At 33.8% G+C, this 26693-nt stretch overlaps 1 protein-coding gene across 1 annotated transcript in view; it reads left to right on the top strand.

The window, feature by feature from the left end:
• The window catches only part of LOC136040850 (calcium-activated chloride channel regulator 2-like), a 132242-nt gene that overhangs the window by 91267 nt on the left and 14282 nt on the right, over positions 1-26693 (top strand). The window contains exons 10-12 of the mRNA XM_065725222.1: positions 1419-1531; positions 23877-23997; positions 25300-25490. Of these exons, the coding sequence (XP_065581294.1) occupies positions 1419-1531; positions 23877-23997; positions 25300-25490 (425 nt within the window). The remainder of the gene's footprint in view (positions 1-1418; positions 1532-23876; positions 23998-25299; positions 25491-26693) is intronic.

The following is a 26693-nucleotide window of genomic DNA, read 5'->3' as shown; positions in this document are numbered from 1 at the left end:
TTATAACTTTTGGAATTTAAAACTCCGAGTTAGTATATAACACTATAAATTTAATGACTCTTTCTTAAATCAGGACTGGACTTGATTTCTTATGTTAGGGTTGGAAAAAAATAATCTCCGACCCCATGATAACGTAATTGATATTTCAAGTTTGAATGTGTTTATGAAGAAGAAACTTCCCGAGGTTGTTAATAAGGTGAAAGCTGCCTTTCATCCATTGGTTTTCGGAGTTTCTTTTCCATAGTATGTACAAACCTTTTTCACCTGTGGGTGGGAAATCCCTATTGGTAAGAAATAAGACTATGTTCAGAATTGAATATAAATATTATCTTCAAAAGGTCAGCTTCTTAGAAAGTTCCTAATAGATAAGTTATCGCTCATTTTATAATGAACCGATTAAACACGTGCTTGATAGCCTTCAGTAATTTAGCTAATCCCATTGGCTAGTATAGGCCAGATAAGAATTGATTTCTTTCAAAAGGTGGCCGGTGATGTTTGTAAATGCAACCCGTTAGCCAATATTGGCCAAGCAAAAGTTCAATCCACCCAACAGATGACTTTGGAGGTTTATTTGAATAAACTCCGATCATTCTTGTTATAAGGGTTCAACTATTATCGCAAGAATTTTAGAAAAACAAGAAGCAAGATTAGAGCGACTCATAAAAGAAAAAAGGATAAAAATCTGGTAAGTGGGACCAGGGGCCTAGTAATAGGATTTCTAAACTTGAGAGATTAATGTTAATCAGCAAAATCTTTTCTGGCTTGATCAAGCATAACGGGATGGAATTCAATGGTGAATAAATGTTTGAGTTTTATAGTTCGTTATAGTTTTATACTTTACTTTTCTTTTTTTTTTGAGAGAGAGGAACATTTTATTAACCAAAATAAAAAAGGTAGAAGGTAAAGAATATGTCATTGGACTTTACAGTGCCTACCAGAGGTCCTGATCTCCATTTTTGGCCCTTCAGCCAGAAAGTGTAATGAAGGGCTGGGGGCCAACCATTCTGTGCTTTCGCACGCCATTCCTGTTTACCTTCCTTATATTTCTGCAGGCACCTATTTAGAGCTGGGTCGACTTTGGATGAGCTTACAGAGTCAGGCCACCGATACTGTCCCAAACCAAATAATTTGGTACACTAGGATTCAAACCCTCGCTCTCTCGGACCATGGATTCTAAATCGAGCCTACCAATCCACTCGGCCAGGATTATTATTAACCAAAATACCACTTAAAAAAAATAAATTTCTGACCAATAATTGTTTTTTTTTTCAATATTTTTAGATGATCAGTGGAAAAATTAGTCGATTTTGAGATGTTTGGGAGTTTTCTATATCACAATTTACAGTGCTTGCTGTTAAATCTCAAATAAAAGTTGACTGAAGCTCAGGTGTAATAAATAATGGCAAAAAATTTTGTAGGTCAGATTTGCTGTGGCTCATCGTTTCCAACTAAGAGTTTATTTTTGCCTTCTGAATATCGAAGGTACTTTCCAGACCTCTGGACATTCACTGTGTCATCATTTAGTACCAAGGTTTGTTATCAGATTCCTTTCATTTTTTTTTAGATTAATTTTATTTATCGGCCTTAATGAAACATTTCGGTGCCACTCTATGGTATAAGCTTCAGGTCTATATGTCAAATTTACAGTGTACGCAAATAGGACGTAAATTACTTCTATAAAAGACAGCTCACCAAGACAAAACAAGAAGCAACTTGAGGCTATTACACTGCAAGTAGTGGCTCTATATTTGTCAAAGAGAACCTTTCAAACAGTTTTCATTTTCAAACAGAATTGGATTTTCATGGTGATATTGAATATATTGAAAAGAGAAATCATCAATGTAACAGCACAAACACACACACACACACAAAAAAAAAGGAGATAGAAGGAGAAAGTGAAAACTGTTTTCCTGAATGTTGCAAGAGGGCTCATTCTAACGGAAATGAAAAGATCTAGTGCCCTTTTTAAGTGACAAAAAATTGGAGGGCACATAGGCCCCCTCCCACGCTCATTTTTTCCCAAAGTCAACGGATTAAAATTTTGAGATAGCCATTTTGTTTCGCATAGTCGAAAACCATAATAACTATGTCTTTGGGGATGACTTACTCCTCCACAGTTCCTGGGGGAGGGGCTGCAAGTTACAAACTTTGAACAGTGTTTACATACAGTAATGGTTATTGGGAAGTGTAAAGACGTTTTCAGGGGGATTTTTTTGGTTTGGGGGTGAGGGGAGGGGGCTATGTGGGAGGATCTTTCCTTGGAGGAATATGTCATGGGGGAAGAGAAATTCAATGAAAAGGGCGCGGGATTTTCTAGCATTACTATAAAAAAAACAACAAAAAAATAAACATGAAAAAGTTTTTTTCAATTGAAAGTAAGGAGTAGCATTAAAACTTAAAACGAACAGAGATTATTACGCATATTAGGGGTTCTGAAAATACTTTAGCATAAAGAGCGAGATATATAGGAGAAGATGAATACCTCGCTCTTTATGCTAAAATATTTTTAGTATTTTCAACTATTTATTCTACGGCCTTTCTGATTCAGGGGTTATTCTTAAAGAATTGGGACAAAACTTAAGATTTAGCGTAAAGAGCGAGGTATTAGCGAGGGGACAAACCCCCTCATATACAGAATAAAAATATAAGAATATAAAATTTTGTTACGTCAGTTAATTCTTAAGTTACGCATATTTTTTACTAATAAAAACGTTCGTTAAAAATTAAAGGTTCTTGTTGCCTTTTTAAGTAACCAAAAAATTGGAGGGTAACTAGGCCTCTTTCCCCACCCCTTATTTCTAAAAATTGTCTGATCAAAACTGAGAGAAAGCCATTTAGCCAAAAAAAGAAACAATATGCAAATTTCATTTTGATAATTTATGTGCGGAGAGCCAAAATTAAACATGTATTAATTCAAAAACGTTCAGAAATTAAATAAAAAAACTAGTTTTTTTTAACTGAAAGTAAGGAGCGACATTAAAACGTAAAACGAACAGAAATTACTCCGTATATGAAATGGGTTATCCCCTCCGCAATCTCTCGCTCTTTACGCTAAAGTATGACTCTTTGCCACAGTTCTACTTTTTGAAACAATTAAAAACTTTAGCGTAAAGAGAAAGGGGTTGCGGAGGGGACAAACCATTTCATTTAAGGAGTAATTTAGTTTCGGATTAAAGTTCAGATTCTTTAAGAATGACCCCTGAATCGCAAAGGCCGTTTAATCAGAATAAATAGGCCGTTTGTACTCAAAATACTTTAGCGTAAAAATCGAGGTATTGAGGAGGGCACAGGCTCCTCATATACATAATAATTTCTATTTTATTATTTTAATGTTGCTCCTTACTTTCAGTTGAAAAACCTGTCTTTTAAATTTAATTTGTCATTATTAAAAAAAAAAAAAAAAAAAAAAAAATCAGGGGTCGATGGTCATCAGCAAAAGAGAAGACGGGAAGAAGAGAAGTAGGTCAAATAGGACATATTCGCCCTAGAAGTCCGATATAGTGGCTTTGTTTTTGTTTAGGTTATGCTTTTATTTTTATTCCTTGCAAGTTACATATATTTTTCTTTCTTTTATACTTAGCATTCATTTTGTAATATAGCGGGTTATAAATATGCTTACTTTCTTTTTGTATCATTTTTTGGTGGAGCAAATTCAGATTTTAATTGATTTTGTTGTAGAGAGACATCTTCTAGACTTCTTGACAGACTTCTTGTGGAGTAAATTTACACTTTAATTGATTCTAGTTAAGCAAATTCAGACTTTTTCAGTATTTTTTTTTAATAATATTTTAGACTGGTTAAGTTAGACTTATATGAGATTTAAGTTAGACTATTTAAGCTGGCTTCAGATTGGGCTTAGTTATGTTATGCTGTTTAATTTCTTTTCCCTTTTTATTCACTTTGGCCGGTTAAGTTTTGCCTTTGGCTTTTAACCAAAATAGGGTAATTTATCTTAATATGCCATGTCAGCTTTTGGAAGGTTACTAGAAGGAGTATAATTGCCATTTTAAAAAATGATGAAATCCCGATTTGAAAATTTGTTTGTTCTCTAGATGGCTGTGTCAACCCCGAATTTTTGTTATCTGATCTTAAGAGCCTTAGAAAGAGAGCTTAGCAAGGGAGTCATTCCCGGAGGCACAGTTTAAAGACTTTTAAAACTATTTTGCACATAACGGCTATTCCAAAATTTGATAAATAAATAAATGATTATCTGATAAATAAGGTATTTAAAATAAATGAATGATCACAGGATCTAAAACATTGACATACGACATCAAACAGTTCATGGTAACGAACTGTAGGAAGAAGCGAACCGGTTCATAAGTAACCGAAACTCAAAAAACGGAATTTTGATACAAATAGATACAACAAGAAAATTAGATTTTAACGCTGATTTTAAGCACATAGGTTTCATCAGGTGCAATCTTACCCATCAAAAGTAAGGAGCCTGAGAAAATCTAACTCATTTTAGAAAAAAGGGGGGAACACCCATTCAAAATAACAGAATCTTAATCAAATTACACCATCAAATTCAGCATATTAGAGAAGCCTGCTGTAGAGAGTTTCAAGCTACTATCTGGAAAAATGTGGAATTTAATATTTTTTGGAAGAAGAAAGATCACAGATGCGTGTTCATTTCTTTTTTTGCTGTTTTTTGTTTCAGGGGTAATCGTGTCGACCCAGTGGTCCTAGAATGTCGTGAGAGAGCTCATTCTAACAAAAAATAAAAGTTCTAGCACCCTTTTTAAATGACCAAAAATTGGAGGGCAGCTAGGCCCCCTCCATAAGCTTTTTTCCCAAGGTCACCGGATACAAATTTTTAGATAGCTATTTTGTTCAACATGGTCGAAAAATCTATGAGCTGTGTTTTAGGGAACAAATTAATCCCCCACAGTCTCCGGGGGAAGGGCTGCAGGTTATGAGCTTTGCCCATTGTTTACATATAGTGTTGGCTATTGGGAACTATAAAGACTTTTTCAGGAGGCTAGTTTTTCTGGTGATAGAGGGGGAGTTGGGGATTGCGACCCTTGACCCCCGATTTTTTTAAAATAATGATAAATCAAATCTAAAAAAAAACTATTTTGTTTTTCAGCTGAAAGTAAGGAGCAACATTAAAACTTAATTGGAAAAAAATTCAAACTTTAGTGTAAAGAGCTTATAAACATTTTACGTATAACATAAGTTATTGAGAAAGACGGTCTTGTTTGACTTTTATTTTCTAAAAAAGCCGAAGGGTATTCAGGTGAGCCTTTCAGAGAACGTTCAGGGGAGTGTTGAACTAAGTCAAAACACGTTATGTGCATATGGGTTGTCAATAGGGCATACATCAGGTATGACTTAAAATATTAATTTGAATATTTCAGGAAACGACAAGGGAGATGATCCTTTGATCAAAAAGACAAGATTTGTACGGTGCAACTAATAATACTGCTACAATTTCAATTGCTGCTACTGCTACCCCAACTACTACAACAGTAACTACTGCTACTGTCACTACTATCAATAAAATACTGCTTCTTTAGCGACTACTACTAAGGCTAAAGATGTTGGGTACTTCTGTATTATTCAGAACACAGTCAATAAGCGAAGTGAGGTTCTTTCGCAAAGCAAACTACGATGCAGGTACATTCTAATTAAATACAAATTGAATTTTTTCAAACATGGCCTATTATTACACTTCCACAGTTGTTCGTTCTCGTAAGAGAACGAACAACTCGTCATGCTGTGTCCATTGACGCACAGTTTTGTTTTGGGAAAAAAACCCTTATCCTGGAAAAATATAATTGCTTCTTTTTCGGTATTGGCAAATCCCAAGTCTTCATTTCAAAATCCATCTTTAGAAACTATCGTCTATCACTATGCGTTGCAAACTAAATTGAGTTTTGTCTTTGCGGCTATGAAACCCGATTTTCTCAGCAAAATTCTTGAGTGTGTTTTTTTCCTAATGACCAAGTACCAAATATTTGATTAAAATGTACCTGCATCGTAGTTTGTTTCACGAATTTAAAGCAAATTAATACACACTATTTAGTTACAGATTATCAAAAGTGCGTATCACAGGGTATTAAGTTGGAACGTTCAGATAATGCTTAAAGGGGAGGATTGATTGACCGAAAGGTAATATGGGTATACTAATACAAACTGTTGCTATTGCTACTACTACTGCTACTTCTACTACTACTACTAAACTACTCCAACTACTACTTCAGCTACAACTGCTTGTAAGGTTAAGTGTACTGAAATGAAAACAGTGTCAAAAGGGGATCAAAAGCTACATCAGTGGTTTTTTGGAATAGCTTACCGTATTTTAGATGAAACTTCGGGAGCATCAAAAGGAGGATGTTCATCTAACCCAAAGAAAACATGCACGTGTTAGAACTGTTATTTCAACTTCCTACTGCTGTTGCTTCTATTATTAATGCAACAATACTGCTGCTACCACTTCTTCTATTACCATCACTACTCCTATGATACAAGCAGTATTAAGTCTAAGGGTATGGTGAAAATTTTAGAAAATAGTACGGACAATTTGAACTAATATAAAGACACCATGTGTATGCAGATTGTTGAAAGGTATATTGTTGAGGTATCTAAACTTGGAACTTTCAGAGAATGCTTAAAGGGGAAGGTCAACTGACCAAAACACAATATCTGCATGGTACTACTAATTATACTACTGCTGCTACAATTATTACTACTACTACTACTAATCCAGCTACTGCTTCTACCAAGACTACTTGTGAGGCTTAGAGCATCGAGATCAAATTTTCAGAAAGGATATGAGTAAACAATTTTTCAAAAGAACGTATCGACTATGTTATTGCACCTGATAATTGTATTAAGTTGAAACTTCCAGGACTTTATGAGAGGGATGTCCAACCGACCAAAAGGCAATATGGGATGGGGTTATAAATAAAGTGATGATGATGATGAAAATGTTAAATCTACTGCTGCCTTTAGTACTAGTGCTCCTATAGTTAAAGCTATTAATAGTATTACTAATGAATGAATGTATTTTATTGCCCACTTTAAAGATGCAAAATACAAAGTGCAGTAATGAAAAAGAAATAAAGAAAAAAGGCTAATAAAGAAAAATCATATAAATAAAAAACACTAATAAACAAACTAACAAAGGTGAGAAATCTAAACATACTTCTAGTAAATACAAATCATCAAACAGTTCGTGGTAACGAACTGTAGTAAGGAGCGACCCGGCTCAATAGTAACCAACACTCTAAAAAACGGAATTTTGATACTAATAGCTACATCAAAAGAATTGCATTTTAATGCTGATTTTAAATATATAAGTTTCATCAAGTTTAGTCTTACCCATCAAAAGTTACGAGCATGAGAAAATTTGCATTATTTTAGAAAATAGGGGGAAACACCCCCTAAAAGTCATATAATCTTAACAAAAATCATACCATCGGGTTCAGCGTATCAGAGAACTCTACTGTATAAGTTTCAAACTCCTATACTACACAAATGTGGAATTTTTTATTTTTTGCTAGAAGGCAGATCACGGATGCGTGTTTATTTATTTGTTTGTTTTTTGTTTTTTTTTTCCCAGGGGTGATCGTATCGACCCAGTTGTCCAAAAATGTTGCGAGAGGGCTCATTCTAAAGGAAATCAAAAGTTCTAGTGCCCTTTAAAGTTACCAAAAAAATTGGAGGGCACCTGGGCCCCCTCCCACGCTAATGATTTTCCCAAAGTTGACGGATCAAAATTCTGAGATAGCCATTTTATTCAACGTAGTCAAAAAACCTTATAACTATGTCTGTGGGGACGACTTACTCCCCCACAGTCCCCGTGGGAGGGGCTACAAGTTGCAAACTTTGACCAGTGCTTACATATAGTAATGGTTATTGGGAAGTGTACAGGCGTTTTCAGGAGGATTTTTCGGTTTGGGGGAGGGGTTGAGAAGAAGGAGATATGATGGGGGAGTTTTCCATCGAGGAATTTGTCATGGGGGAAGAAAATTTCCATGAAGGGAGCGCAGGATTTACTACCATTATTTAAAAAAAAACCAATGACAAAATAAATATGAAAAAGTTTTTTTCAGCTGGAAATAGGGAGCAGCATTAAAACTTAAAGCAAACAGAAATTAGTACGCATATGAGGGGCTCACCTCCTCCTAATACCTCGCTATTTACGCAAAAGTATTTTTCAGTAATTTCAAGTATTTATTCTACGGCTTTTGGGATTCAGGGGTCATTCTTAATGAATTGGGACAAAATTTAAGCTTTAGTGTAAAAAGCGAGGTACTTACGAGGAGGCGAACCCCCTCATATGTGTAATAAAACCATGAGAATACAAAAGATCTTTACGCAAGCTAATTTATAAGTTACGTATATCTTTTACTAATAAAAAGATTCATAAGAAATTAGAAGTTCTAGTTGCCTTTTTAATTAACCAAAATATCGAAGGGTAACTAGGATTCCTCCCCTGCTCTTTTTTTCTCAAAATCATTCGATCAAAATTATGAGAGAGCCATTTAGCCAAAAAAAAAAATATGCAAATTTCGTTTTAGTTATTCCTCTGTGGAGAGCCAACATCAAAGCGTGCATTGATTCAAAAACGTTCTGAACGCTCCTTCCTCATCAACGCCCCGCTCTTTACGCTAAAGTTTTTTACTCTTTTAAAAAGAAGAGATAAGAGAAAGAGTCAAACTTTAGCGTAAAAAACGGGGCGTTGATGAGGAAGCAGCCCCTTTCATATACGAAGTAATTTCTGTTTGTTTTAAGTTTTAATGTCACTCCTTACTTTCAGTTAAAAAAAACTTGTTTTTTTTATTTAATCACTTGAAGAGATGAACTACATAAATGAGAAACGAGTTAGCGGAGACTCATACAAATGACCTAAAGTTCGTTTATACGTATGTTGTTGGATTTGTCACACTGAGCGCACGGATCTTAGTGCAAGAATCTAAATCTAATACTAATATTCTGACCACTATTACAACTATGCCAAAGGGTAAAAAGGTTGAATTTTCAGGAGATATTGAGGGGAAATGGGTAATGTGTTGATGCTACTACTAATGCTACTACCATTGCAGTAGTAAAGTAATTGCCGATTCTGAACAACCTAACTCACCCTATCAATTTGTACCATTTTGATCCATTTTACGTCATTTTAACATCGAATATTGCACATTTTGAACATTTTTGATCCTGACATTCAAGATGAAAACAGGTCATTGGACCTCAAAGTTTAGTCTCATTTTTATACTCTTTTCCAACGTGAATAGGGGCTCTAGACCCCACCTAGATCACACCATTAATTTACAACATTTTTAATTGAGTTCATCCCATTTTAAATGAAGATTTTTATAATTTCCCATCCTGAGCTTTAAGATCGTAATAGGTCTTGTGATATAATAATTTGGTTGTATTAGATTTTTCCCATACTACCGATAAAATGTAATAATTTAAAATCTAGTGAAAAGTTCAATATCTAAATAGTTTATTTTGTCGTCATTTTCTCTTTCAATGACCTTTAAAATCATACATTTATCTAAAAACAGTAGCGACGAAGACCACACTGCCTTTTCCATAACAAACAAATACAAAGTTGAAACAATAGGGAGAATCTTTTTAAGACAGTGCAAATCAATTCTGTGAATATTTCGGCCCTAGACAAGGTATTAATTTCAAATAGTTCCAACAACTCCTTTGATTCTGCTTTAGGTAGGTATATATTCAATAATCCCTCCCACACGATACTTTTTGAAAAATCTTCAATCATCAGTAATGACTTGGGGATAAAACAGGTGGTTCAGGAATCAATCGAAATTAGTCTAAAAATAAATAATAATATTTTTTGAACAGGGATTTTGGGGAGTACTCACTAGATTCATTATACTCAAATTTAATTAAAAATGATCTAACAAAATATTTTATTAAACCGACTTATAATAGTAATGAACCAGTTACGAAAAGGCCTTTGAGGCAGGCTGCTAAGAATGTAAGGTTGGCTCTGAGAAATTGCATTTAATCACTTTGTTCTGTTTTGTTTAAATTAATCTATCATCTCACTTCACTCTTTTTGTCAGTCCTGGTTGAACTTCGTTGAAGTAAGGCTGCTAAGACCAGTTTAAAAAAAAGTTTAAAAAAAAAACATTATTAGTTTTAATTCTCGCATTTTAATGTAAGTTTATTTATATAGACATATTTTTTTTCTCTCTCTCTCTCTTTCTCGTATTGTGCTGAAGACGGCCCTTGAACATAGGGATGAAATATTCACAGAATTGATTTCCACTGTCTTGAAAAGATTTTCTCTATTGTTTCAACTTTATATTTATTTGTTATGGAAAGGCAGTGTGGTCTTCGTCGCTATTTTCGTCTAGCCTATGGGGAGCAGTTGACCTATATTATCTTTTATTTTATTAGTCTAGGTAAAAAAAAACATGCTAATATTATCAATCAACAAAATTTTTTAGAATCCTGTAGACATGAAAACCTTATTCTCAAGTCTTTAAGATATAAATTACATTTAAATACCCAGAAAGAAGCGCAATTCGCCCATACACTATAGTTAAAACCTTAGTCCATATTATTAAGGAAAAACAAAAACAAAAAAGACATATAACTTCTTCAGAGAGAAAATCGTTGGAAACTTTTTTTCCAGAAAACCTGTTCACTGTTGATTTTGCTCAAGTTGTTAGATTAGAAAGGAATTTGTTTAGCCATGATTTTTGCTTCTCCAAGGAACGCCTCTATAAAAAATTGGAAGGCTTGAGAAATGAATCTTCGATGAGAAACCGTATTTATTCTCCAAGATTCACTCCTGGACGTGCTATTGTTAACCTTTATTGTTAACCTGCTATTTTTAAACTTCTTTTCTACCGAAACAAGTTCCCTTGGCAGATATAGTTTCCTCTCTAGAGTCCGCTTTGCATAAACACTATCCATATGTTTCTTACCCTGATGAAATTAGATCTGGTCTTGTAAATACCCTTTATAACAGCCAAAAAAAGATTAAGCCTCCTACCACTTCCATTCTGAATAATTCACACGACATAAAAATACTATCTAATCTCCGCAAAGACCCTTCTATTATAATAACTAAAGCAGACAAAAGCAATTCACTTGTTGTCATGAATACGACAGATTATGACAACAAAATTCTTTAGCATTTAAATGACAAAATTACATATAAAACAATAACTCACGATCCTACTGATCAGTTCGCTAATAATATTATAAATGAATTAAAGCAGCTAAAACGAAATGGCAAAATCACCCCACAACTATACAGTAAATTTTTTCCCCGTGGAAAAATCTGTCCTAAACTCTACGGCTTACCGAAAATACATAAAACAGGGTATTCCCTTACGACTTATCGTAGCGTGTACTAAAGCCCCCGCTGCCAATATTGGAAAATGGCTATGCACAGCTTTCAACCCTTTATTGTATTAAATAAAAAAAACTAATTTTTTTAGCTGAAAGTAAGGAGCGACATTAAAACTTAAAACGAACAGAAATTACTCCGTATATGAAATGGGTTGTACCCTCCACAATCCCTCGCTCTTTACGCTAAAGCTTTTAATTGTGTTAAAAAGTAGAATTATGTCAAAAAGTCAAACTTTAGCGTAAAGAGCGAGGGATTGTGGAGGGGACAACCCATTTCATATACGGAGTAATTTCTGTTCGTTTTAAGTTTTAATGTCGCTCCTTATTTTCAGCTAAAAAAATTAGTTTTTTTTATTTAATTTCTGAACGTTTTTGAATTAATGCATGTTTGGTTTTGGCTCTCCGCACATAAATTATTAAAATGAAATTTGCATATTAATTCCTTTTTTGGCTAAATGGCTTTCTCTTAGTTTTGATCAGATGATTTTGAGAAATAAGGGGCGAGGAAGAAGGCCTAGTTGCCCTGTAATTTTTCGGTTACTTAAAAAGGCAACTAGAACTTTTAATTTTAACGAACATTTTTATTAGTAAAAAATATGCGTAACTTAAGAATTAACTTACGTAACAAACTTTCATAACCTTATATTTTTATTATGTATACGAGGGGGTTTGTACCCTCGTTAATACCTCGCTCTTTACACTAAATCGTAAGTTTTGTCCCAATTCTTTAAGAATGACCCCTGAATCAGAAAGGCCGTAGAATAAATAGTTGAAATTACTAAAAATACTTTAGCATAAAGAGCAAGGTATTTATCTCCTCCTAAATACCTCGCTCTTTATGCTAAAGTATTTTTAGAACCCCTCATATGCGTAATAATCTCTGTTCGTTTTAAGTTTCAATGCTACTTCTTCCTTTCATTTGAAAAAACGTTTTCATTTTTATTTTTCATTGTTTTCTTATAGTAATGCTAGAGAATCCTGCGCCCTTTTCATTGAATTTTTCTTCCCCCATGACAGATTCCTCCAAGGAAAGATCCTCCAACATAGCCCCCTCTCCTCAGCCCCACCCCCAAATAAAATAAAATCCTCCTGAAAACGTCTGTACACTTCCCAATAACCATTACTATATGTAAACACTGGTCAAAGTTTGTAACTTGCAGCCCCTCCCCCAGGGATTGTGGGGGAGTAAGTCATCCCCAAAGACATAGTTATTATGGTTTTCGACTATGCTGAACAAAATGGCTATCTCAAAATTTTGATCTGTTGACTTTGGGAAAAAAATGAGCGTGGGAGGGGGCCTAGATGCCCTCCAAATTTTTTGGTCACTTAAAAGGGCACTAGAACTTTTCATTTCCGTTAGAATGAGCCCTCGTGCGACATTCTAGGACCACTTGGTCGATACGATGACCCCTGGGAAAAACAAAAAAACAAACAAATAAACACGTACCCGTGATTTGTCTTCTGGCAAAAATACAAAATTCCACATTTTTGTAGATAGGAGCTTGAAACTTCTACAGTAGGGTTCTCTGATACGCTGAACCTGATGGTGTCATTTTCGTTAAGATCCTACGACTTTTAGGAGGTGTTTCCCCCTTTTTTCATAAATAAGGCAAATTTTCTCAGGCTCGTAACTTTTGATGGGTAGGACTAAACTTGATGAAACTTATATATTTAAAATCAGCATTAAAATGCAATTCTTTTGATGTAGTTATTGATATCAAAATTCAATTCTTTAGAGTTTTGGTTACTATTGAGCCGTACAGTTCGTTACCACGAACTGTTTGATTCCCAAAATTCCTATTTTCGTAATTTGGCAGATTTAGTTAAAAAACTTAGTAACAAAAGTATTTCGGGAAACACAATAGTTAGTAGTTTTACATTGTTTCCATGTATACAAATATAGATGTGACTACTTTTGAGGAATTATTAAAAACAAAACAGAAGAAAATTACCACTTAATCGAGGTTTCAGCGACGGGAATTGATTGTGAAGTTTTAATGACTCTGGTTAAAATTTGTAATAAGTTTTCTATGTATTTTCAAATTCACGCTTATTTTTATCAGCACAAAAATGGGTTACCCATGGGGGCAACTTTATCCGCTCTACTGGCAAATATTTATGTCGAGAACCTTGCAAATTGGACGTTAAATTCTTATTTTTTGAAACACGTCTATGGGGTCGTTATATGGATGACGTAATTTCACTTTGGAATTATGGGGAAGCTGAAATTCGGGGTTTCTTAGATCATCTTAACACTTATGACCGAAATTTGCAGTTCACCCTAGAAGTTGAAATTGAAAATTCAACTTATGAAATTGAATATCAACACTTATGAAAACTACCGTTTTTAGATGTGTTAATTATTCGTAATGCTGATAAACTGGATTTTGCTATCTATCGAAAGCCAACACAAAATAATAGATATCTGTACTTTAATTCAAATCACCCTCCACAAGTTAAACTTGCAGTTGTAACTTCTCTCATTGATCGTGCCCTGAATATTTGCTCCAATTCGCACATAAATGCAGAAATAAACTTTATCAGAGATATTCTTTTTGGTAGTGGATACCCCATTCCTTTTGTCAATAAGATAATTAACCGTAGACTAAAAAGACATTCTTGTAAAAACGAAGAAGATATTTCACTATGTGAGGCTACTGATAAGCCCTCAAAAATTGTATATCCCAAAAATCAAAACAAAAATAAGAAATATTTGCACAAAAATAATCTGTATTTAGTTTTTTACTAAAAATTTTAAAATCATTAATTTCTTAAATTCCGGTAAAGATAAGACCCCAGTTACTCGCCAAAGAGGGGCCGATCAAATACCTTGTGACTGTGGAAATTACTATATTAGCAGGACCCTTCAGAATCTAGAAAAACGGCTAAAACAGCATAAAAAAGACATAGACAATGCAGTAATTTCAAGTAGTTTTCAACAAGTCCTTTGATTCTGCTTCAGATTGGCATATATTTAATAAACCGTCCCACACGATACTTTTTGAAAACTCTTCACTCATCAGTAATGATTTGAGGATAAAACAGGTGGTTCGGGAATCAATCAAAATTAATCTCAAAATAAAAATAATATTTCTTTAAACAGGAACTTGGGGGAGTATGCAAGGTTGACTCTGAGAAATTGCATTTAATCACTTTGTTTTTTTTAATGAATTTATCATCCAACTTCACTCTTTTTGCCATTCTTGGTTAAACTTCGTTGAAGTAAGGGTGCTAGGGCTGTTTTAAAAAGTTAAAAAAAAATATTTTTGGTTTTAATTCTCTCATTTTAATGTAAGTATTTATATATACATTTTTTTTCTCTCACTTTCTCGTATTGTGCTGATGACGGCCCTTGGACACAGGGCCGAAATATTCACAGAATTGATTTCCACTGTCTTGAAAAGATTTTCCCTATTGTTTCTACTTTGTATTTGTTTGTTACCTTTATCTAATATTTTAAATTTCTTTTCAAAATCAGCTGCCTTAGAATTAAAACGCTTAGGGAAAAATAGATCAACTATTTCATTCCTGTAATTGTGTATTCCATTCCAATGTCTAAATCTTCTTTCCTAATAATTCGATTATATTTATTTTCTATTCTTATTTCGCTTAAAAGGTTCTTCATTTATTAGGAGATCCTTTTATTAGATACATTTTCAAAACCAATTTTTTTTTTATTTCCGTTCTATTAGTATATAATACAAGACAAGTCTCTATAGCGAACTGGCTAACATGCTTGACCTGGAGCCTGTAGGTTATGAGTTCCAGCGCACTAGCTGGCAAATTTTTTAAGTGATTCTATGTATCAAATTAAAAAAAAAGTTTTTTCGACTGAAAGTAAAGAGTGACATTAAAACTTAAAACGAACAGAAATTAATCCGTATATGAAAAGGGTTGTTCCTTCTTCAACGCCCCACTGTTTATGCTAAAGTTTAAGTCTTTCTCCAAACTCTACTTTTTAAAACAATAAAAAACTGTCCGTTTTAAGTTTTAATGTCGCTCCTTACTTTCAGTCGAAAAAACTTGTTTTTTTAAATTTATTTTCTGAACTTTTTTGAATTATTGCCTGTTTTGATATTGGTTTTCCGCAGATGAATAATTAAAACAAAATTTACAAATATTTTTCTTTTAAAAAGGATGGAGGGCCTACCTGCCCTCCAATGTTTTGGCTACTTAAAAAGGCAACTAGAAATTTTAGTTTATTACGAACGTTTTTATTAGTAATAGCCTATCTATAGGTCTAAAAACTTACGAATTAACATACTTAACGAAGTAATATATTCGTATATTTTTATTACGTATATATTGGGGTTCGCCCCTCGTCAATACCTCTCTCTTTACACTAAAGCTTAAATTTTGTCCCTATGTTTTAAGAATGACCAATGAAATACAAAGGCTGTAGAATAAATAGTTGAAATTACTAAAAATACTAGTATTTAGGATGAGATGAACCTCCTCATGTGCGTAATAATTTCTGTTCAATTCATGTTTTAATGCTGCTCTTTACTTTTAGTTGAAAAAACATATTTATTTTTTCATAGTTTTTTTTTTATAATAACATTAAAAAATCTTGTGCCCTCTTAATAGAAATTCTCTTACCCCATGATAAATTCTCCATAGAAAGACCCTCGACATAGTCCCTTTCCCTCAGCACCCCCAAAACCAAAAAAAAAACTTAAACCTCATTACACTTTCTAATAACCATTACTATATGTAAACAATGGTCAAAGTTTTTAACTTGCAGCCCCTCCCCTGGGGACTGTAGGGGGGTAAGTCGTCCCCAAAGATATAGTTATTAGGGTTTTCGACTATGGTTAACAAAATGGCAATCTTAAAATTTTGATCTGGTGACTTTGGGGAAAAAGTGAGCGTGGGAGGGGGCCTAGGTGCCCTCCAATTTTTTTGTCACTTAAAAACGGCACTATAACTTTTAATTTCCGTCAAAATGAGCCCTTTCTTGAAATTCAAGGACTACTGGGTCGATACGATCACCCCTGGGGAAAAAAACAAACAAAAAAATTAAACACACACCCGTGATAGGCCTTCTCGCAAAAATTCCAAAATTCCACATTTTTGCAGATATAGGCTTGAAACTTCTACAGTAGGGTTTTTTGATACGTAGAATGCGATGGTATGATTTTCGTTGGGATTCTATGACTTATAAAGGATTTTTCACCCTATTTTCAAAAATAAGGCAAATTTTCTCAGGCTCGAAACTTTTGATGTATAAGACTAAATTTTATGAATCATATATTTGAAATCAGCATACAAATCTGATTCTTCTTATGTATCTGTCAGTATCCAAATTCAATTTTTTAGAGTTTAGGTTCCTATTGAACCGGGTCGCTCCTTACTACAGTTCCTTACTACGAACTGTTTGATGAAACAAAAAAAAATGTATAAAATAGCCTTGGCTTTCTTCCCAAGAATATTTCACTCAATGAAAATATTCTGGGACGGAATGCTAATACATGTCAGAAATCTGTACGAAATCCTGTCTGATTTGTTTAATAGAGCTCAATTTCAGAAAATGGTTTAACAAGTACATTTGAAAAGAATTTTCGGCTGTTTAAAAAGAACCTTTAGGTAATTTAGTTAGATGACATATGAGTAATATGTTGTGTATGGCTTTAGGAAAAAGATGGTTTGTATTTACGTGTTAAACTTTACAGAATTCAGAGCTCCGACGTAACATACAAAAATAATCAAAAATATAATTAAAAATCAAATAGGATTACATCGGTTTTATTTAGTAAGAGTAATAAAATTATTACAAAACCTATTAAAAAAGCACAACACCAATCTCAATATTTTTAGACATTTTCAAGGAGGCATAATTTTCGCTAATTTTTTAAATTCCATGTCATTTGCTAAACCATTAATAATAGGTTTCTCATTTTTAACTAGAGTCGTACTGTTTTCTCCACAGAATGCCAGTCCCGGATATTCTTTAATTAAATGAAATAATATTAGGTAGCGTCTGACAGTTGATTCACAAATCATATATGTCTTCAGACAATGCTCATTAAACTCACTATCACTACAACTAGTATCGTTCATAGTTTTTTTTAATAATTCAATAACTGTCCTTTTTTAGCATATCAGAGAACAGCTAAATATTGAAGATGATTTTCTGATATGTTTAACTTCGTTATTGCTTCACCAAGGTTGAAGTTCGGTTGCCCAAAATTCTCTTCTTTCAAGGATAATACACTGAATATATCTTCATCAAACGTGAAGGCACCATATTTTCGAAGAGCTTGCAATGTAGCTTTCATATTTGCAAGTAACTTTTATAGAAATGTCAGTACTGTTACTACTAACATATTTTCGATTACGTTTGCTTAATTGGTGCTCTTTTTTAAATTTATCTAATTTCTTCCATATTCCAAGAAGAAAATCCCTGTCACTTAAATCTAGCATCCCAAGTGGCACTAGATAATCCTTAGGGAACGTAACTGGTATTTTCTTCGACACCTTCAACATGAATATTCCAATTACAAAATCAAAACTCTAACTAGCTTCCTTAGTTAGATCTTAGAATTGAATACGCAATTGAATTGAATGAGCATAAGAATCATCCAGAAACTCGCGAGAAATCACGTTTTTTTACAGAAAAACATGCTACATGGGCCATCTTTGTTCGAAATGTAACAGAAACTAGCCTTTATTTTTTTTTTCTATTCATTTTTTTTTGGTTGGGATGATGTAATTTTTTCAATATACATATCAATCAAACTTTCTTTTAATGGGGATTCTGAATATGTATAATTTATTAAGTTCAACTAAACCCATCAAAAGTTACGAGACAATAATTAATCTTAAAATAGAACATGTGACGTCACTGTGTGTTTATTCCCGTGAACAGATTCTATTTGGTTCCGGAGACAAAATTATTTGTAGGCTAATTGAAACAGAAAGGGGCTATTGATTTTATTTTATATGATTCTCTTCTACTAGGGAAACATGTATTTGAGGAAAGTAAAAAGGATTTGATTTAGGTATTAAAGCTTGTTTCATATATTTTTCACAAGATAAAAACTGTAATGGTTTGCCTAATTCACTTTCTCGCTTAATTATTCCTTCATGAACCACTTCACCTGATTTATACATAGCAAGCAATTCTAAATAGAAGGAATAAGCAGTTTTAAACTCAGCCTGTCTTTCTGCTATTCTTAGATATTTTTCAAGTAATCAGAACTGTCCCAAGGCTTAAAGACGCAAGAGACAGCAAAGCAAAAGCATATAAACTTTATGCACTAAATATAAATTTAGATACTAAGACAACATTACTAACACTTCCATAATATTTAAAACTTCTACGATAGACAAATAATCTCTTTTCTAAATCTTCTTCCTTTCATATTTGAAAATAAACTTTAAACAAAATTCTGTGGATCCATTCTCTTGTTTTCTTCTTTCAGATGGACTGGTATATTAATAAAGGTAAAGTCTTTTTCAGGTAAATTTTGAGATATTGCCTAACCAGAGGCGCCATTTGGACCAAATCTTGGGGTGGGCATAAACTCCATCTTGCCCCACCCCCTTACTCACTTTGTGTCGCGTAATCATCTAAAAAATGGGCATTTGACAGAACTCAAGAATTTTATTATGTATCTTACCTACTTTCAAAGTTCACAATAATTAATATCAAATAGCATAATTAATAGCAAATAGCATAATTAGGTTTAAGATCAAAGTATATGCATATTTAAGAGAGGGTGACGATGAAACCAAAGCAGACAAAAAATTGAAAGGTATCAAAACGCATATCGTTAAAGGTAAAATAACATTAAAGAATTATAAAGATGTATTACTCGGAAAACTGGAAACAGATAGCTTTTTTACTCGGTTATTTATTGTTATGTCTGTTTCTTTTGGGTTTCATTTATCTACTGATGGTGACTTGTGGTAGTTTTAAGCTGTGAAGATTATTTTTTATTTCTGCTGAGTTTTTCTTTAATGGTGCTCTTTACTTTTGTTATAAAATCTTATTTTTTAGAAAAATTTCTTTGAGTTAATTATTGTTTAAAAATGATAATGAAGTTTGGAATCTGATCTTTGGAATATTTTGAACGACCATCTTCTCCATCAAAACGTTATATGCTCCTGGGGCAGAGGTTACAACACGTGCCCCGGTTTTAGGGGGTTGTTTCGACCCATTAGTTTTGCTTTCTGATCTTTAAACTATTTTAAACTTATTGGCTTTCTCAAAACTTTGATCTGATGCATTTGGGGAGAAAAAGGGAGGGGGGGGGGGCTTGTTGTCCTCTGGTCAATTTGACTCTTAAAAATGGAACTGGTACTACTAAGTTTCAATCAAATAACCCCCTCCAAAGTTTATACGACCATCCCTTCAATATGAAAACCTTATATGCCTCCAAGTCATAACTTTCAACACGTGTCCCTGGGCTCTGACAGGTTGTGTCGACCCCAGGGAGTTTTATTATCTGGTCTTTGTACTATTTTTAACAGAAAATATATCCTAAAATTTGGTTGGATGCAATTGTATAAAATAGGAAGTAGGAGGGGGGATAGTTAGTTGCCCTTCGATTACTTTTCACTTTTAAAATAGGCACTAGAACTTTCACATTTGAATCAAATAAGCCTTCTCTGAAGACTGAAGTTCTTAAGACCATCCTTCCATAAAAAAATCTTTCATGCCCTCTGGGGATAACTTTTAGCACTTGCCCAGGGCTACGGGAGGCTATGCAGACCCTGGAGTTTTTTTCATCTGGTCTTTGCACTATTTTGATCAAAATGGATTTTTCAAAATTTTGATCGAAGGCATTTCAGGAAAAAAGGGTTTAGGGAAGGGGGACTTTCCCTCTTCACTCTTAAAAAGGGATCTAGAACTTCACATTTCCAATCTAATGAGCCCGTTCCGAAGTTTATACGACCACCACTGTCATACAAAGTGAATCTTTGAAAAAAAAAAATCATAATAATAAAACATTGAAGCCTTATTGCCTTTACTATAGGGATCACTATAGGATTGCTTCTAATCAATCTTTAGAACTTTTATAATTACAGGAGCGTTCCAAAGAAGAGTAAAGAACTAAATTAAACCTATGAAGAGCAGAGATAAAGCAAAATAGTAATTCAAATATAAAATCAATATAAATCCATATCTCTAAATAAGTGAAACACCAAACAAACAGAAATAATCGGAGTTTACCTAACTAATATGCCTGCTGAAGACCATAGCGTTACATGCGCTTTACTAAAATCACACGTTATTTGAACTAAGAGTTTTTGTTTATTTTGAAAAATATAAAATAAAGATAATCATCATGTTAAACAAGGCTACTCAAAAGATCCAACAAATTGTGGAGTGATTTTTCAATATATGTTGCTATTTATTCCCAGAAGTCTCAGCAATTTTGTACCTGTTAGATTTATAAAAGAGAATAAATTTAAAATGCACTTTGTTTACAATATAGTACAAATGATGTTCTGGTCCTTACAGTATATGGTAGATAATAGCTCTGATCCTGTTTTCTATAGTCTCTGTTCATTTTAAGTTTAACTTGGCTATTTATTGTAATTTATGTTCCTTTTACTTATCACCTTGTCATTGATTGTGATTTACATTCGTTTCACACATACGTTATTTCCACTCGTCGGAAGATTATTGCATCACTTTACTCTTCTTTGAAAAAATCATTTGTAGAAAAAGTCTTTTTTTTATTAATTTCTGTTAGTTTTTAATTGAGATTTTTTTTTGTGTTGGTTAATATAACATTATTTGTATAGCTTTTTTGCTTTCTTTTCCTTATGAATGAAGATTTTGACTACTTGTTTTCAAATTGACTTAATTATGCTACGGATTTTGATAATAGCTGTACGATGGAACTTTGGATGTATTGGCACGTGAGACAATATTAAAAAAAATGGATTAAAAATCTGTTAATGTTTTTGGCTTCTACAGGGTTGAAGCTGGTTTGAATACAATCATGTTATAATCCTAAACAAAGACAAGTGTTAATCAACCATCTTCTTTAGCACGTCTTACAAGTTTCAACTTAAAAATCATACGTAATGCTTATAAATTGTTTTGACAGCCTTAAGTGTACATAGTTTTGTTTTATTCGGTTAAGCATGCCCTCAACGGGGATACTTGAAGGTTTCAATTAATAAAGTCAGCCGTTCCTTATCTGTCACATATACGCTCTTTGACATCCTCTTATGCTCTTAAACCAATTTGGGGTGGGAGAATGACTTTATTAAAACACCGGTTGAAGAAGACAGAAAGATATCCCTCGGAAATGTTTAATTCTAACGGCATTTTTGATAAGATAAACAATCTTTCATGAGCAAACTTAATCCTTCAACTGTTTTTTGCCACAGAACACAAACCTTTAAAATATTTGAACGCAGCAATAATAATATTATTCTGTAAGTATATTCTAAGAATACAAGGTAAAATTTTCAGTTAAATGTTAGATTTGAAAAAAAATACCAGTTTACTGTTTAAATGGACAAAAATTATATATTTAACAGAGAATTCTTATTAACTTAAACTCAAAGAGTGGTCAAACAATTCGTGGTAACGAACTGTAGTAAGGAGCGACCCGGCTCAATAGTAACCAACACTCTAAAAAATGGAATTTTGATACCAATACCTACATCAAAATAATCGCATTTTAATGCTGATTTTAAATATATAAGTTTCATCAACTTTAGTCTTACCCATCAAAAGTTACGAGAAAGAGAAAATTTGCGTTATTTTAGAAAATAGGGGGAAACACCCCCTAAAAGTCATAAAATCTTAACGAAGATTACACCATCGGATTCAGCGTATCAGAGAACCCTAAGTTTCAAGCTCCTATCTATAAAAATGTGGAATTTTATATTTTTTGCCATAAGGCAGATCACGGATGCGTGTTTATTTGTTTGTTTGTTTTTTTGTTTTGTTTTTCCCCAGGGGAGATCGTACCGAACCAGTTGTCCTAGAATGTTGCTGCGAGAGGGCTCATTCTAACGGAAATGAAAAGTCCTAGTGCCCTTTTTAAGTGACCAAAAAAATTGGAGGGTACCTAGGCCCCCTCCCACGCTAATTATTTTTCCAAAGTCAACAGATCAAAATTCTGAGATAGCCATTTTATTCAGCGTAGTCGAAAAACCTTATAATTATGTCTTTGGGAACGACTTACTCCCCCACAGTGCCCGTGGGAGGGGCTACAAGTTCAAAACTTTGACCAGTACTTACATATAGTAATGGTTACTGGGAAGTGTACAGGTGTTTTCAGGAGGATTTTTTGGTTGGAGGCAGGGGTTGAGAAGAGTGGGATATACTGGGGAACTTCCCATCGAGGAATTTGTCATGGGGGAAGAAAATTTCCATGAAGGGAGCGCAGGATTTACTAGCATTACTTAAACAAAAAAAAACACAATGAAAAAATAAATATGAAAAAGTTTTTTTTCAGCTGGAAGTAAGCAGCAGCATTTAAACTCAAAACGAACAGAAATTATTGCCTATATGAGGAGCTCACCTCCTCCTAATACCTCGCTCCTTACGCTAAAGTATTTTTAGTAATTTCAACTATTTATTCTGCGGCTTTTGTGATTCAGGGGTCATTCTTAATGAATTGGGACAAAATTTAAGCTTTAGTGTAAAGAGCGAGGTACTGATGAAGCGGCGAACCACCTCATATATGTAATAAAAACATGAGAATACACAAGTTCTTTACATAAGCTAATTTATAAGTTACGTATATCTTTTACTTATAAAAAGATTCGTTAAAACATTACAAGTTCTAGTTGCCTTTTTAATTAACCGAAAATCGGAGGGCAACTAAGCTTCCTCCCCGCTCTTTTTTTCTCAAAATCATTCGATCAAAATTATGAGAAAGCCATTTAGCCAAAAAAAATAAATATACAAATTTCGTTTTAATTATTCCTTTGCGGAGAGCCAAAATCAAAACATGCATTGATTCAAAAACGTTCAGAAATTAAATAAAAAAAACAAGTTATTAAATGAAAGTAAGGAACGACATTAAAACTTAAAACAAACAGAAATTACTCCGTATATGAAAGGGGCTTTTCCTTCTCAACGCCCCGCTCTTTACGCTAAAGTTTTTTACTGTTTTAAAATGTAGAGTTAAGAGAAAGAGTCAAGCTTTAGCGTACAGAGCGGGGTATTGAAAAGGAAAAGCCCCTTTCATATACGGAGTAATAACTGTTCGTTTTAAGTTTTAATGTCGCTCCTTACTTTCATCTAAAATACTTGTTTTTTTAATTTAATATAATACAAAGAAAAATGGCGACATTTATGAATCTCAGACTGATTGGCTAAAGAAATGCATCCAAACAGCCAACCTAACTAAAATTCTATTAGTTAACATGTGAAAAATGTTCCAGGTATTCTCTAGTGGTCTGGACAAGATAAAATCTTTTATTTAAATATCGCTATGGTTTTTGTTTTGAAATTTTATTTTTCCAATGCACTACTTTTGACAATAGTTAAGATTCCATGTGTTTTTTGAGAATTTTCATCAGCTTCTAATTCATTTTTCTTTTAGTTTAAGCCACCGAAGGTAACTATTTCAGATTTATTTGTATTAAACACTGTCGATTCTGACTTGCTGATAACCATGAAATGGATATCCCCCAGAGGGAGTGCAACTGATGGCTCAGCACCAGGTATTTTTTTCTTTTCATGAATAAAAAAACAAAGTTTAGTTATTATGGTAGCATTATCTGACCCAGTTGAAAGGGAAAGGAGGATTCAAATTGTAACAATATCTGAACCTTTGATACATCAGTAAATAATCGTGTCATCAACGATATCAGTTTGAAAATGTTAGTTGTAGAAAAGGGAAATCTAGAAAACATTTTTAAAGATTTCCATGCCAAAGTCTTGTAAAAAAGAATGCAGATGTAGAGACGAATATGTAGGAATAAAAATGCGATAAGTAGGAATAAAAATATAGACGCTTATAGCAAGGCTTTGCTTAAGTGTTGGGGATAGGGTTTAAGTGTAGAGCAGTCCTCCTTTCCCCTTTGTGTGGCTATTTATCTCGATGGGTTGCCAATCTTGCTTTTATCGTGAAGTAATCACTAATTTTGTGGAGTGATCACATTCAGTGCAGTAAACGCATCAATCATATACATTTAAGTAAAAAACAAAAAATTAAGAAGAAACAGTCATACAAATGATCATTGAAGACGTAAATATTATGGAATGAAAAGCGTGCTATGCTAGTTTTATCTCTTCTTTTTAATTATTGAAATAATTTAGAAATTTGCTTTGAGGATTTGTTCAACTATATTTATTATTATGGTTGAAAATTTCTTTATTATATTACTATTAAAAATAATTGAAAGCTTAGATACATCACATTGATCCCAATTATAATGGCAAAGGAAATCAATCATTAGAATAGGGGGCTTGAATGTTTCAATGCATGTATTAAATAGTTCCTTGTGTCCTTTGGGAAATGTATCAGTTAAATAATCATTCAAAAGTGACAAGCTTTGAAATTTTTATCCGAGAAGTGTATCATTATGAAATATTTTTCCAGAATTTTTTTTTTTATAGAAAAAGTCTATGAGTGACATAAATTCTTAGCCTGACAATCTTAATACATTTTCAAATCTTAATTAGTTACCTCTAGAATTTGTGAGGATCAAAATTATTAGGATGGTTTCTCATAAGCTTTTGAACGTGTACTTGAACAAATTTTGCATAAATAGGTTCTGTAATTTGCTATTTTTGCCAACTAGGGTATTTCCTTTGTTTCAACGGCTGATCCCTCAACTGACGAGGCCTTTAAAAGACCTACGTCTTCTTCAGTTCTTATGTTCAAAAATTGGCACGAACTAGACTTATTTTTAACTAGGGAGAACCCCTAATAAAGAAAAAAAATGAGAAGTACCCAGAGATTTTGTAAAAAACTTATGTCAATTGTTCAGACTAGTAACTTACAAACTATTGTTTCATAGTTTCTAGATACGTGATTCATTATTCAAGCAACATTAATTTTCTACTGGATGGAAACTTCTCAGTTGTTGATGAAATTATTTACTGCAACCCAGTTACCCCTGGACATGTTCAAACTTGTGAATTCATTATCTCCGAGTTCACAGAAATCACTGCGTTTTTTAGAGTTGCTGCAGTAGCGGGAGGAGAAATGGTAATTGAAATTACTTATTGTTCTTGGAGTTTCTTTTTATTCTTTTGATATATAAACTGCATTAATGCGGCAATGATTCTTGAGTGAATTTAAATTAAGTTCAAATTCATTTCATTTAATTCTAGTTTAAAATCACTACCGAATTTATGAGTATAATATTTCAAATCACTTCTACAGTATTCTGAATGACCTTTTTTGAAAGAAAGAACTAGAAGACAAAAAAAAAAACAAAAAAAAACAAGAACAACAAGAGGCAAGATGACTTACTTGACTTAAGTCCCGTCCGACCTCTGTGGCTGTATTGGGGCTTCTTCTCTTATTAACAAACGATGAATGTGGCGACGGTAGTTCAATCTATCTGGCACTAGGCGAAGTAGCTGGGCAAGGTTATTGGCCTGGAAGTTGTCGGTCCATCTCTTACGAGGTCGGCCTCTGGGGTGCGTCCCGTGAACCTGTCCTTCGAATGTGAGTTTTGGGAGCTGGTTGGCCGACATTCGCTGGATATGGCCAAGCCAGCAGAGTTGCTTGTTTCTGACCCGGTCCATGATAGTGCGGGAACAACGGAGTAGTTTTCGGAGGTTTTCATTTGAGACTCGGTCAATGTAGGTGATCCCTGCAATGCGTCTAAGGCATTTAGTTTCAAATGCGGAGATTCTTCGCTCATCGTCAGCCTTTATTGACCGAGTTTCGCTTGAGTATAAAGCAATTGGGATTATAAGGGAGTTGAAGAGTCGCACCTTCAGAGGAGTTGACAGAGTCTTGTTGTTCCTGATTGACAAGAGGTTCTTGAACCTGGTGCCTGCCCGGCCAAGTCTTCATTTGATCGATCTCGAGCAGTCGTTATCAGAAGTTAGGAGGCTCCCTAGGTAGACGAAGGAGTGAACATTTTCTACTGGCTCTCCTTTTATTGTTAGCTGCACGTTTCTTAGAGTCGGGTCTCCAGACACCCGCATAACCTTGGTTTTGGCTGTGTTAACGACCATCCCAAAGGCCTCGGTTGCCGACACTAGTTCGTCGGTGTCAGCTTGGAGTAGATGCTCTTGACTGTTGAATTCTTCGATATCATCTGCGTATACCAATTTATCGATAAGCTTCCCTCCAATTTCAACGGTCTCGGCAAATGATAGCGCTGCTTTGAGGAATAGTCTAAAGAGGTGGGATGACAAGAGACAACCTTGAAGAACGCTCGCCGATGTCAGAAAC

The sequence above is a fragment of the Artemia franciscana genome, chromosome 21 (assembly GCF_032884065.1).
Source record: "Artemia franciscana chromosome 21, ASM3288406v1, whole genome shotgun sequence".
NCBI lineage: Eukaryota > Metazoa > Arthropoda > Branchiopoda > Anostraca > Artemiidae > Artemia > Artemia franciscana.
The sequence above is the reverse complement of the archived record's forward strand: the minus strand, read 5'-3'. Positions and strand labels throughout refer to the sequence as shown.